This window comes from Branchiostoma belcheri, unplaced genomic scaffold (assembly GCF_001625305.1).
Source record: "Branchiostoma belcheri isolate BF01 breed outbred unplaced genomic scaffold, Haploidv18h27 scaffold51, whole genome shotgun sequence".
Classification (NCBI taxonomy): Eukaryota; Metazoa; Chordata; class Leptocardii; order Amphioxiformes; family Branchiostomatidae; genus Branchiostoma; species Branchiostoma belcheri.
The window spans coordinates 608,436-622,486 of NW_017804143.1; the positions used below are offsets into that span (position 1 = coordinate 608,436).

Sequence of the window (14,051 nt, forward strand, 5' to 3'; positions counted from 1 at the left end):
GATCCTCAAAACAACCCACAATTCCCCCGAGGTCCAAGATGGCGGCGGCCACGTCTACTGGATCGTTCACTCGCGAAGAAATCGAAAACCTGACGGAAATGGAGGACATTCAGAGGGCCTACGACCAACTATGCAACGACGAGGTACGCCGGTTTCTTTTTGGTGCATTTATTAAGGTTGTATCTGTGAAAGGAGGCGTACGTTTAGCTCGAAAGCTAGTGGGGAGGGGGGCGTTCCTAGACACAACATCAACATGAGTACCTGCAACTTATTTTGATGCCTCGATACTTCAAGGTACTAGTATTAAGGTATATTATCAGCTCTGAAAAGAAAAAGAAAAGAACTATAATAGAGTGGAACTCGCTTAGAGACTTAGATGCCTGCAGTTAGATGTGCAAAGGTTAGGTGTGTACCAGGTCATTAGTGTACTGTGATTGAAGCTGGTGTGTTCTGCCGTTTGGTGGTTATACTGGCTATACCAATACAGATAAAGATGTTATATAAATGCTTCGCATGTTACAAATTCTGATGCAACTGTATTTTGCTATTGCCTGTTCCACAGAAAGAGGTTACAGAACAACTGGATAGTTTACTGGACCAGCAGCCTACTCTGGAGGGGAAAATGTCAACCTTACATCGTATGGGGTAAGTTCTTGTATTGGGAACTCAGTCTTAAATTGAAAAAAAGAGTGGTCATGTTCTAGCCACATGTTTCTTGACATCACTCCTTATTCAGTATGTATGATAATATAAAACATCTGTCTTTCTTCTTGTAATAAAACAACTTCTATTAAAACAAAAACTGTCCCTTACAGGCCCAACCTTCAGCTGTTACAGCAGGACTCGGAGCAGCTGGCCAGCATGATCTCCTTCACCTGTCAGCTGGCCGAGAACGTCAGCAGCAAGGTCAGACAGCTGGACCTGGCCAAGGTCAGTGGGTCACTCCAAACTACCGTCTTCAACTCTTCATCTCCACGCAGATGTTAGATTATGGAAGAGTTTTCCTTTACACAATCAAGATTGTCTCACCTGAGTGCTTATGTTTTGGTGTCTATCAGACACCTTCCTCAGAGCTTCTGACTGGAGTTCTGCTTCTCGCCGTTATATGTAGCTGATGTAGGTGGCACTTTTGCGGTGAGAACACTTGAATCTCTTGATTACTTAGTGATAAGGGAGAATGCTTTGTCGTTACAGAGTCGTGTCCAAGCTGCTATTCAAAGGGCTGATGACATCCTGGATCTGAAGGTGAGGGATTTAACTACGTGTACATGCTGAAACTTGTCTATTGTTAATTTCCTTTTACATATAAGAAACAAGATTTTTTTAAACATAAAGATGATTTTGTATTACATCCAGTTACTAACTTTTAGTCTCCAGTTTTGTACAGATGGGGTCCAGACAGCTTTGCAGACTGGAAATTATGAACAGGTACATGAAAGTTTTTACATACCGGTACTTGAGTTCTTGAATTCTTGAAAAGAAGGTTGGCATACAAAATTGTGATGTTTCAAGGATACTACCTAGAACTTATTTTCATTCAGTATGTTAACTTTGGGCATTAAAAAACTCTATTCTTGTACATACGTATTGTAATTCTTATTTTCATTTATTATTATTCTGATATTTTGTCCAAGTTTATTATTTAAGGGTTAATGACCCGCCCCGAGGTGAATATGGTGTGATAAAGCCTTGTCAGTTGCTATAACCACCGAATAAAGCCACCAAGTGAGCGCAGCGAACGAGGTGGCTTTATGAGGTGGTTATAGCAACTGACAAGGCTTTATCACACCATATTCACCGAGAAAGGGCGGGCCATTAACGCTATTATCATATAGCTTACACGATAGCCTATCCAAACTGATGCAGTGAAGAGTGACACAATGTACAATTTACCCCTTGCACATGCTGAATAGAACATAGAATATTTGTTCCATCTGGAGTCACCTGAGGTCACTGGGGGGTTCACGTTCTATCTGGGTCACAGGCAGGGAACAGGTGTTCTTATGGGAGTCACCTGAGGTCATCGGAACACAACTCAAGTTATTTTTGGATTTTTTAGAAGTAGAGCCGTGTTCTATTGGGTCACCTGAGGTCATATGCGGGTGATTATTCATTTTGTTTAATGTATGGATTGGGATGAATAAGTACCCGATCTTGACTCTATTTGTGACATTACGGCGACATAAAGAATGTGGAATGGAGCCTTCTGATTGGTCAACGTCACCCGGCTATATGATAATTGCTGTTAATGGTGACATATAAATCAATACCTTGTATTCCAGGCTGCAGCACACATCCATCGGTACCTCAGTCTAGATGAGAAAGTACTCAAGCAGAGCATTCCAGATGCAAAGGAAGGTAAGTCTACTACTGTCTTCTACTCTTGGAAGCAGTGATAAGAGAGCTGCATTTTTCAAACGCCAAAATGTTTGTGTTATTGTATAAAATTTGCATTCATAAAATAGGAGCAGACTGCTGGTGCTAGACGGTCTGATATACATGGTATTCGTAAAGTCACATGTGAATAAGGTCATGTGTCTGTAACTGTAACTCTCGCGACTTCATGTCCAGAGGTAATTGGTCATTGATTATCCTGATGAAGGCAACAGTGGTCACTGAAAATTTTATCTCTCTGTCCTCATTGTGTTGGAATAAAGGTCAACATTGCACTTTGAATGATTGCTACCAACACAGATGAACTTTCATGATAATGTATGTGACTTATTTATATGTCTTGAAGATCTCATCAATTTTCTCTCTTCACCCAGGCAGTGGAATAGAACACTCCCTGGAGCTCTTACACAAGGCGGAGCAGGAACTCAAGGTCATTATCAACAAGGAGTTTGACGAGGCCGTGGACAACAAGGATGCGACCGCCGTCGACAGGTTCTTCAAGATCTTCCCTCTGATTGGTCTGAGAGACGAGGGACTGAAGAAATTCACCGCTTACCTCTGTACTCAAGTAAGTAGGGGGGAAGTAATGGTTCCATAGTCTATTTGAGGCCCAGATTTTTCAACCAAGGATTGAGGTGTTCAAAAATTAGATTGAACTATTGTAGAGTGGAACTCGCTGCCACCAAGTACAGTAGTGGCATTATTGTTAGATAGCTTTAAATGATGTTAAGATTTAGATGTATTGATAATAGTATGCCTGAATAATGTCTGTGTCTATGCCTATGTCTGACAAATATTTCATAATTTAAATAACTGTTATATTACAATTTATATACAATTGTAGTCTGATGATTAAGTTTCGAAATAATCTTTTCTCTTAATGTTTGTCTTCCTCAGATAGCGAACACTTCTGAGCAAAATCTCCAAATAGCAATAGGAACAACTTCTACAGGTATGTGTACTTTTCTCTGCATCTCCAAGCATCATAAGAAATTACTGTGTAATTGACTGGGACGGAACCAATGTGATAGACAGGACAGTAGATGCATATGATAGGTAAAGGAAGCTGTATGGATCAGGAAATCTACTCCTGTTATGACTTACAAACGTCGCAGACACATTTGGTACTGCATTCTTAAGAAAGTAGATTAATTGTTACTTTGTTTTTCACTTGACAACAATCTTTCTGACAGAGCGAAGAGCCAATGTGGTTTATGCAGATACCCTGACGCACCTTTTTGAAGGGATAGCCAGACTAGTGGAGACCCATCAACCCCTAGTGGAGACTTACTATGGTATGGCTTTAGTCAAGTTTGTTTTATATTCACCTCCATGAAGAATGGAGGACATTGTTTTTGGTATATCTGTGAGTGTGTGAGTGTCTCTCTGTGTGTGTGCCTGTGTTTCCATGTGGCAGTTAAGTCCGATTGTAATGGATATGGTTGGGTTCAGTCAGTCTCAGATGTCATGTCGGCATCTGGTAGCGCTAGCTGTTTACACGTGTGTTTTTTCATCACATGACCTCCTTGACAGCTGACAATTGGTTTCCCTTGCATGATAAAGACTTGTAGACACCATGGTGAATGAAAAGAGGACACAATCGCCATCACGCAAGACCTAGAAATATTTCCTGGAGGTCTGAGATCTCTGTATTCTTGTTTATTTTCCCTCCTTGCAGGTCCAGGTCGGATGTTGACCCTGATGACAGAGTTACAGAAGGAATGTGACAGACAGGCCAGGAGAGTGGTGGACGCTTTCATCAAGAACAGGGCTTACCAGAAAAAGGTGAGAAATATTAGCCTGGGTGCCAGCCCTGTGTGGTTTTAGTATGCTGTCTTTGTCACTTTTCCTCCCAGGGAGTCAGGGACCCATCTAATGTTAATGTCATCTACTCCATATTAGGCACAGCAAGTCCAGCAGTGCATGATGGGAAGGACAGCCACAGAGAAGTAAGTATAACATTTACAAGCATGTTGGCAGAACGTAACGCGCCTGCGCAAAACTGGGATTTCTCACGGGTTTCGTTGGATTGCACCAGAATTTTTCACATTGCGGATGATATCTTTTCTGACATGACATTTGAAAACTACAGATGGGGTGTACATAATACTTGGGTGTCCAAAAAAGAAAATCACCACAACAAAGCAAGCTGGTGTGTTACGCCAAAGGGCGTTATACCAGCTATATTGATACAAAAAAGGGAATCTGTGATTTTGTTTTGTTAAGTTGGCATAAAGCATTATCTGTGTGTCCTTCCAGACCTGATCCAAAAGAGCTGGACACCTTGTTAGCAGAAGTTACTCTGATCAATTCAAGAGCAGAACTTTACCTTAGATTTTTCAGGAGAAGAGTCACTGTAAGTATAGGTCTTCTACAATTCCATGCATCAAAATATCAAAATACCATTTTTTGTTTCATAACATAATTTTTGCATTCTTAGAGTACTCTTTAACAATTCTCTAACTTTTTTTTCATCTTCAATTTTACAGGCTGACTTTGAAGTCCAATATCAAGAAGAAGAACAAAGAAAAGGTAATCTTTGCCTTTAATGTTTGAAGTAAGACAAACCAACCTGCAGTACTTCATCATGGTGCTAGGTGTCTCTTGTGACTGTGTGCTAAGTTTGCCCATGTTCCCTCCCATGCAGACAAGCTGACAGAGTTGGACAGACTGGTGCGGACCTGTGGCCTGAGTCTGTGTGTACAGGAGCTGACTGGAGATTACATCCTTATGGAAGAATACTTCCTCAGGGAAATGATTATGAAGGTCAGCTCTAAATTTAGGAGAAGGGCAGGGCTCTAGGCTGCTCAAATTTGTTTTTTCCATCAGCATCAGTGTATTTTTACATGCAAATCTTGAAAACCACACTTCAGATTGCAAGTTGCATTGAGTATTTTAAACTCAGTAAAAGGGCTAACTACACAGTATCCTGTTACTGAGGTATGATGCAGTTTCTGTTGTCTGGGCAGTTTCTGTCTCTGTGCTGTAAGTGTAATGATTGTGTTTTGCGTGGTTTCTGTGCTAGGCTGTGAGTATGGACATCATGGAAGATGCCTCCTTGACATCAAGTATGGTGGATGATGTCTTCTTCATCCTCAAGAAATGTATCAAGTAAGTCAAATTATTTCCAAAATAGTTTCATCAGGTTGGTTAAGTATAGGATACAGGAGTTTTCTTTTACACAACCAAGATTTCTCACCTAAGTGCTTAGGTTTCAGTCAGAAGCTCTGAGGAGGGTGTCTGATAGACACTGAAACCTAAGCACTTAGGCACTTAGGTGAGAAATTTTGGTTGTGTAAAAGAAAACTCCTGTATCCGAGTCACGTGACTGCCCTTGTCAGTAGCTGAAGAAAGATATGGTGGATGCCATCTGCAGAGCTTCTACGCTTTACAGAACTTAAGTCGTGCGTAACAGTTTAATCCTTCCTTAGTTTGTACTCTGAAATCTCTGCTTTCTTTGTTTAACCGGGAGAGCGATGTCTAGTTCTAACGTTGACTTGTGGCTTGAGTCTGTGTGTACAGGAGCTGCAGTACTTTATCATGATGCTAGGTGTCTCTTGTGACTCTATGAATGTTGCTTGCTTGTTTTGCCAGGAGAGCGATGTCCAGTTCTAACGTAGACCTGGTGTGTGCGATGTTGAACCATGCCACGACCATCCTGGAGCAGGACTTCTGTGAGGTCCTGTACGGCCGGCTGAGGCAGGGCTTCCCCTCCGGATTCCTGGACTTCACCCAGGCCGTCAACCTCATGCAGTCCACCATCCAGCAGAGGAAGATCGCCTCTGAGAGCACAGAGGACACCAAAACAGCTTTCCTGGTAAGGCCAGCAGTTCATCATCATTTACAATTTCTGAATACTACTGGAAATCACTTTATGTTCGCAGTAGCATGGCCTGAGAAAAATGGACATGTTTGCGGAACTATATGTTTGTAGTGGCGGCAGGTGCAGCAACAAGAAAGTTGGCGAGTGCAAAAAAAATGTTTGGCCAATAAAAGTTGCCTTCATTATGAAAGCTAGATTTTGTATGTGGTCACGAAAGTTGCACAAATGGCTAAACACACAGAAATGGACAAAAGTCCATGCGTGCACGGATGTCATCCATATATTCAAATCAACATGGCCTTAGCTTCAACATCTGCCTTTCTTCATTGCTTATTTTTCAGACAACATTGAACAATGCAGAAGCCTGCAGTGAGAATATCTTGCTGTTAAAAGCAAGCTTAGAGGTAAGCAAGAAATCTTCATTGTAATCAATACTGTAACAGTTATATTTACTATATTGATATAGCATGATTACTAAAATCAATGTGTTATTGCCAAGATCTTCCCATGAAATGGACCAATGGGTCTGTCAGAAACAATGAAGCACTAGTAAAGTACAATGCCCTTCTCCATGCTTTCCCAACTCTTGGCTGAAAGTTTATGTTTGAATTTTGACCGAATTGTACATATTTTTGTTTTCTAACAGGACGAATGTGCCAGACATTTTCCACTAGCTGGAGAGCAGGGAAAGGCCAAGCTCGATGTATGTTACATAATTATCAATAATTCAAAGTTTTTGTATAAATACATTTGTACCTGTCATCACAGATCTCTTTTGTCTCTGACAAAAAGTAGTGGATGCTACTTGAAATATCTGACCGTTTATAAAAAATACTAGTATCTAGTTGCCTTAATTAACTGTTAGTAATACTCACTACCTGGATGTCATGTTTTGATTGCACAAAGAATGTGAGTTGAACAGATGTGTTTTTTCTGCAGAGCTGCCTGAGTGATCTGGCATCACTGTCTCACAGGTTCAAGAACATGCTACAGGTCAGTTGTTATGCACTTTGGGGTACAAAAGTATTGTTTTGGGTGGCTGACATTGTGTCCTTGGAAAAGGCACTTTACACAACTTTCCTCACTTCACTCCCTTGAAAATCAGTACCTAGCTTCGGTTAGAGACGTCCCTCGGTAGGACGTTCAATGGAAGCTCTGGTGTGCGATGGTGTAAATTCTACAGTCTGGAGTTGGTGATTCACTACAAATCACCCGGACAGAGGCCTAGCGAACCCCTGTGTTAGTCTCAAAGTTAGCCATTGATAACAGCCCTGTGCTAGTTGGGCAGCCTTGACCGTATCTTCAGCCTAACAAATAAATGTCTGTTGTTTCAGGAGGGTTTGGCAGAGCTGGATAGTTCAGCCATCAAGCCGCAGGTGAAGCCGTGGGTGGCCACCTTCCACTCCTTCAGTCACAACATCTCTGAGGTGAGAGCCAGGCCAGTATCTATTCTAATCAGTGCTCTATACAGTCAGCTCCAAATTTTTTCCACAAAACCCACACATCATGGAAAAAGGGGGACATTATGTCTTCTGAAGAGTACACAGAAGAATGTCTCTGTTACCTGCATTAAGCCCATGGGCATGAACCTGCAACAAACTTAATTTATTCAAACTCTTCAAAGCTCAAAATTTATTAGTGATTTGTCATTCTGAAGCAGGTTTGAACTGTAATTTCCATGCAGATCTTTTTGTGGCTAGAAGACAATACCCAATGCCAAGACAGGATCAGATTGGCAGGGCAGCATCCAAAAGGCCATAGGTGAAAAAAGACATTGTTACAAAAGCCAGATAAAAGCACTTATTATATAAATAAGAAGACGTTAAAGAGCCGAAGTCTAAAGTGCTTGTAGAGTACTGTTCATTTACTCCAGTCTTTATCATCATTGGTTTATTATTATTCACAATAAAAACGGCCTTGCAGTAGTAACTGAATTGCACCGTTCCATTACAAACATTTTAAAAGGAAATTCCGACAGATTAAAATATATACAGGTTAAAATAGACAATGAACTAGCAGTAAAGTGCAACATCGTTCGAGCTATTGTCGACGTCGACAGGAAGGGTTCGACAAGGATATAATCATAGTATTCCATTTACACACTAACAAGGAGTTTTGCCAGCGAGGGTTTTGCGCTAGTAACGTATCGCTTAGTTCCGCTGGCTTGATGGTAATGTGAAGAGTTCCGTAAGTGTCTACCGTGCTGCTGGCCTCGGGTCTGTGGTAGCCAGGAGCAGAACCGCGGCGACTGTCTGGCTTTGATGGCGAAGTTGTAGCACAAGTCACGTCTGCGAGTAGCAAGTGATTGTAGGTTAAGGTGCTGCAAAGCGTCCCGGTAAGATGTGTACCTACGGCCCAGGATGATCCTACACGCTCTGGTTTGTACTCTTTCCAGCTTAGTGATTTGTTTGTTGTTGAGGGCGGCATTCCAGGCAGGAGCTGCATATTCGAGAAGAGGTCTAATGTAGCCACAGTAGATGGTAGTTAGGTCGTTAGCTGGGAGGCCCGCACGGCGCAGTCTACACAGAAGGAATAGACGCTTGCTGCTCTTGGTGACCATACTGTCGACCTGTGCATCCCATCGGAGGTCGGAACGAATCTGCAAACCGAGTAGTTTGGCCTGGGTCACTACAGAAAGCAGTTGTCCCCCCAGTGTGAGGACAGGGAACGGTGGTGGTTGTTGCACAAAACAGATATGCATGACCTTACACTTTTTGGGATTCAATTGCATATAGTTCTTGTGAGACCATTCGTCCAGGCCATCCAAGTCTTGCTGTAGAGTAGAGGGTGCACTGACCTTTCGACTTTCTCCCAAGTTAAGGTCGTCAACATACTTCCAGTAAGCGTTGTGCGGTGTGCCGGCATCGTTGATCATAGCCGTGAAAATCAGGGGACCTACCAGGGTCCCCTGAGCCACTCCACAGGTAAGGTGTTCCCAGTGTGACAGGGCATGTTGGTAGCGGACCCGTTGTCTTCGGTGTGAAATAAAACTGCACACCCATGGAAGCAGTGAGGGCCGTGCTCCCATCTGCAGGAGTTTTGTGACAGCGGTTGTATGGCACACTCTATCGTACGCTTTACTGAAGTCTGTGAGCACAAGGCTACTGATGGATTGTCTCATCTCTGCTCCTTTGTAGAAGAAGTCGAGAATTTCTATCAAGCAGTGTGTAGTAGAAATTCCCCTGAGGTTTCCAAACTGGTTGGGATCAACCGCTGGTAGGATATCTTGGAGGAGCCATGACAGAACAAAACCCTCCACTACCTTAGCAAACTGTGATGTCAACGACACTGGTCTGATTTTATCTAGGTCCGCAGGTTGCTCCTTCGGGACTGGAATAACGGTCGCGTCCCTCCACTCGGGTGGTACTCGGCCCTGCCGCAAAGAAGTATTTGTGATGTCGGTGAGAGGTGTGGCAAGTTCGAAGGCAAACTCCTTGATGAGGGTTGGTGGGATGTCGTCAGGACCGGGTGCTTTAGATGCTTTAATCCTCTTAAGGCGATGATACATCTGCCACTCATCAATCTGAGGGGGCTTGGTGCCCGGCAAGGAAAGTTGGGAGGTTGTTGAGATCAAGTGGAGGCAGTGCCTGGCGGATGGACGCTAGGTGAGTATTGATGGCACCAGCAACGGCATTTTTATCTGTCTGGTCCACCCCTGGCACGTGGACAACAATGGGAGGTTTGGAGAGATTTGCTAGGCGTCTTACCTCTTTGTGCCATTCGGATGGATTAGATTTCTTCAGCCTCTCGACATGGTCTCTGTAGTACACTTTCTTGGAAAGTTTGCAGTCACGGACAATCTTGTTCCTTAGGAATCGGTAGAGCACCATGTGGCCTTTGTGGTAAGCTTGCTGCCTCTTGTTTATCAGGTTTTTGAGCGATGATGCCATCCACGGCTTGTCGTTGTGATGCAACTTACGTTTCTTTTGTGGAAAGTGCTTGTCAATGGCAGAGTTCAGTGAATGGTAGAATGCAGACGTCTTGTCTTCGACTGTGTCGCATTGCAGAACTTCTTGCCAAGAGTGTGAAGTAATCCACTGCCCGAACTCTCTGAGTCTGGAATCTGGCATCGGGCGTACTACCATGAGCTTGGTCGTGTTTGGTGTCTTAAGACGAGTTGCTGATTGCCACCATACCGCTCTGTGGTCACTAGTACCTATCGGGTTTGTGACCACTGGGGTTTTGTAGTATGACTTCAGGTTTGTAATTATGACATCCAGCGTCGCGTCCCCTCGTGTTGGGGAGTTGACCACCTGTTCAAGCCGATGTGACCTGACGAGGGGCGTGTGATCCAACCTGTTGTAGTCCCCAGCGAATATGAAACCAACGTCAGGCTGGAGCGTTTTCAACAGGTCAGCCGTGTTCACAAGATGGTCTATAAGGAGCTGTTGGTGGTTTGAGTTTGGTGGGTTGTAGGTGGCACACACTGCGATCGATGGTACCTGTCGCGGGAGTCGGTTGGGACGTACCCAAACCCAAACACACTCGAGCTCGGGGGGTACCGAGACTTGAGGAATAGCCCTTGCGTGTAGGTCCTCCCGGGTGTAGACAGCTACCAGTCTTTGTCCAAGGTTCACTCCTTGACAAAGACTGAAGTTGAACACTTCGGGTAAATCCAATTGTTGAGTTGGAAATTACAGTTCAAACCTGCACAGGACCATTGTATCCTAATTATCTCCTTTCATAACAAATTTGAATGGAAAGACTTAAAGGTTTATCTCGTTATCTGTACATAATAGCAGATGATGAAGTGTTGAAGTGGGCAGCACTTTTGGGAGCACAAAAGGTCATGTGCTTCTCAGGTTACACATAAGAAATGCTGAAAATAAAGTACTGATGTTGCTTTGAAAGAGGCACAACTTGACAGAGTTATCGATACAAGTTAGAGTTAAATTATTGTGGATAGAGTACAAAGGTTAGAGGATTTTGTAAATGCATGGTCTACAAGATGGAGCTGTATTATTCAGTTTACACAAAATGTTTCACACACATTATCACACTTCATAATGACAATGAAGATTATTGCATATTCATGCCCAATTGGGGCTAAATATACTAGTAGCTGAATTATCTACTGGTACAAATAAGTGTAAGTAATAGGGAAACTATATGTTGTATCCATAATACATGTACTATGTAGGAATACATGATTTACACGATTCCCTTCTAGAAACATTTGTAGACAAATGTATGGCTATGTTTTCTTCAGGAGGAGTTTACCAACTATGAGGCCAACGACCCCTTCATTGAAAACTTTGTAGTCAACCTGCAATCACTGTTGGACTCTTTCAAGGTAAGTGTCGGCAGTTTTGAACAAATTCTTGTCTTTGTCAATCCAGCACCCTTGTCATGTTGTGACATACATGTACATGTATTATGTTTTATGACCTATAATTGTCAACCAGTGCCTCCATCTTGCTATCCCAGGGTTCCTTGAGTCCCAGCATCTATGATCAGCTGATCAGCCATCTGACCAATCAGGTGACACATCAGTTGGAGAGGGCAGTGATGAAGACAGTATTCAACAGGGTGAGTTGTGTTTGGAACATAATGTTATCTCTAGACTTCTAGTTTGTATTCTTCTATTTCATGATAGTATCTCAATTTGTACTTTATTCACTGATAATATAATTCACTGATAATATTAAATGTAGTTTTAACATATTAGTTGTAAGTGTAATCATGATTAGAAAAACTCACTTGTTATAATTCTGAGCAAACGTCAATTTCATTTGAATCAAGTATTTGTTTAACCCCCCATTTGACCCTCTGCCAGGTGAACTGCTTTCCATGCCTTAGTTGTTCCAGAGTTTGTTATAAGCATAGTTCTGTCATCTAGATTGGCACACACCCACTGTATTTGACAATAATGTCAAGCCATGCAAACACTTGACTTAACGACACCTCCATACCTCTTTATGCCTGCCCTTTGGACCCATTTGTGGTTCATAACCGATTCAGAACTTCAGATGATTTACTGTATTGTGAGTTGTTAATGGGGTTGTATTTTAGAGACATTGGTGTCTGATGTTTGCTAGCTGAATGCTGAAGTGTTTGTAGAGGGTTGTGGTCGATGTGTTTTGGCCCTGCGTATCGGTTATTGGCTTGTTTGAGTGCAAACATTGTCACTCAATTACCTGTAATGGGGCAGTGGGATCGGGGAAGATTGACATGTATAATGACAGGTTAAAAGGGGAGACTCAGGGAATAGAGTGGACTTAAAGGCACCCAGTGCTGTTTTTAGGGCTTGGAAACCATACTGTTGAAACAACACTGTTCCAATGTATATCGACCCTCATGGAGCAAGATTTCCCAAAATTCTGATAGAAAATGGTTACTGGAAGGCCCCTGGGCTGATTTTTAGGGTACCACCCATAAAATAAAGGACTCATCTTGGAGCTTGTTTCTGCAGTCTTAGTTGCAATGGAGTAGTGTTGCTTCAACTTACTCAGAGATATGACCAGAAAATTGATATGTTGTATCATCCTAATGTTACACAATACATCTTTAACCCTAAACAGTACACCTGGGGTCCGCCCCCAGTATTATATATTCTGTAATATTTTTCTTTGTTTCTTAAGATTTTTTTCTGAAATTTCAGGTAATTGTAACCTACAAAGTTGTCCCTCAATACAGTACAAAAAAACTCAGTTTCTTCCATTTCTAAAAATTTTTATATCTGATTTTCTTTTGGGGTCCGCGCGGAACCCAGGTGTACAGATTAATCAGTCCGGGAAGGTGTACTGTTGAGGGTTAAGTCTTCCTTGTTCCTCCTGTACCTTACAGCTGGGAGGACTCCAGTTTGACAAAGAGCTGCGAGCCCTGGTGGGGTACCTGACCTCGGTCACACAGTGGACCATCAGGGACAAGTTTGCACGGCTTACCCAGATGGCAACTATTCTCAACATGGAGAGGGTGGGCGGATTTTACCTGCTTTCTAATCTGTCTTTCACCAGCCTCGTTTTGTAGTATTGTTGTATTACTGCCATACATTGTACCTTGTACAATTGTTGACCAATAAAGTTCATTGATTTATATGTAAATTTATGAAGGGTCAGATTCAATGTTATTTTTTTTCACAGTAAAGAGGTCCATACATAGCCTGGGTGCCATCTTATTTTTATGCTATACTCTGTGAGTATGGGAGCCCCGGCATACAAATAGGATGGCACCCAGGCGAGTCCATGCATTGAGTCCCAAAGACATGACCATAGTACAAATGTATGAGAAAAAGCAGTCATTATGGCGAGATAGCCGGCTAATAGACGTGATCACTTGGACAAGTTTGACTGTACATTGTGTAACTGTGAGACTCTCTTATATTCTAACCACACTCCTGCTGTACTTATCACAGTAGTACAAGCCAGCAGAAAGAGGGTTAACCGACAGCTGTGTATCCCTTATTTAGGTTGGTGAGATTCTGGACTACTGGGGTCCCAACTCGGGACCTTTGACCTGGAGATTGACCCCTGCGGAGGTCAGACAGGTGCTGGCCCTCAGGGTGGACTTCAGAAGTGAAGACATCACCAGACTCAAACTCTGATGTTTACACAAGAGGAGACTTAAGTCATTTTTAGAGATTGTTAGTCATTACAGAGATATTATCATACTGGAAAATTATTGATGCAATCAGGTGTTGCAGGGATTTCTTATGTATGCACGGACACTACATGTAATACAGATCTCCAATAACTTCCTATTATAGTAGTACAATGTATTGTAGATATCTGCTGAAGTACATTTTGTAGTCAAATGCTAGGACTATTATTTCTTGGACATATTTCAGTAGTAGTGCATATTTTGATAGTATTTGCTATCAAGTGACTATCCATGA

At 42.5% G+C, this 14,051-nt stretch overlaps 1 protein-coding gene across 1 annotated transcript; it reads left to right on the top strand.

Annotated features, from left to right (window-relative positions):
- Positions 1 to 26: 26 nt before the first annotated feature.
- On the top strand, positions 27 to 13,799 carry LOC109480579 (conserved oligomeric Golgi complex subunit 4-like). Its single transcript, XM_019782811.1, has 24 exons — positions 27 to 143; positions 563 to 645; positions 816 to 930; positions 1,195 to 1,245; positions 1,378 to 1,428; positions 2,283 to 2,358; positions 2,769 to 2,962; positions 3,292 to 3,346; positions 3,588 to 3,689; positions 4,073 to 4,179; positions 4,297 to 4,343; positions 4,654 to 4,750; positions 4,884 to 4,926; positions 5,042 to 5,160; positions 5,420 to 5,505; positions 5,989 to 6,211; positions 6,559 to 6,621; positions 6,864 to 6,920; positions 7,157 to 7,210; positions 7,552 to 7,644; positions 11,427 to 11,510; positions 11,645 to 11,746; positions 13,004 to 13,132; positions 13,626 to 13,799. Exons 1-24 carry the CDS (start codon positions 39 to 41, stop codon positions 13,758 to 13,760), a joined length of 2,271 nt encoding a protein of 756 aa, XP_019638370.1. The 5' UTR covers positions 27 to 38; the 3' UTR covers positions 13,761 to 13,799.
- Positions 13,800 to 14,051: the final 252 nt, after the last annotated feature.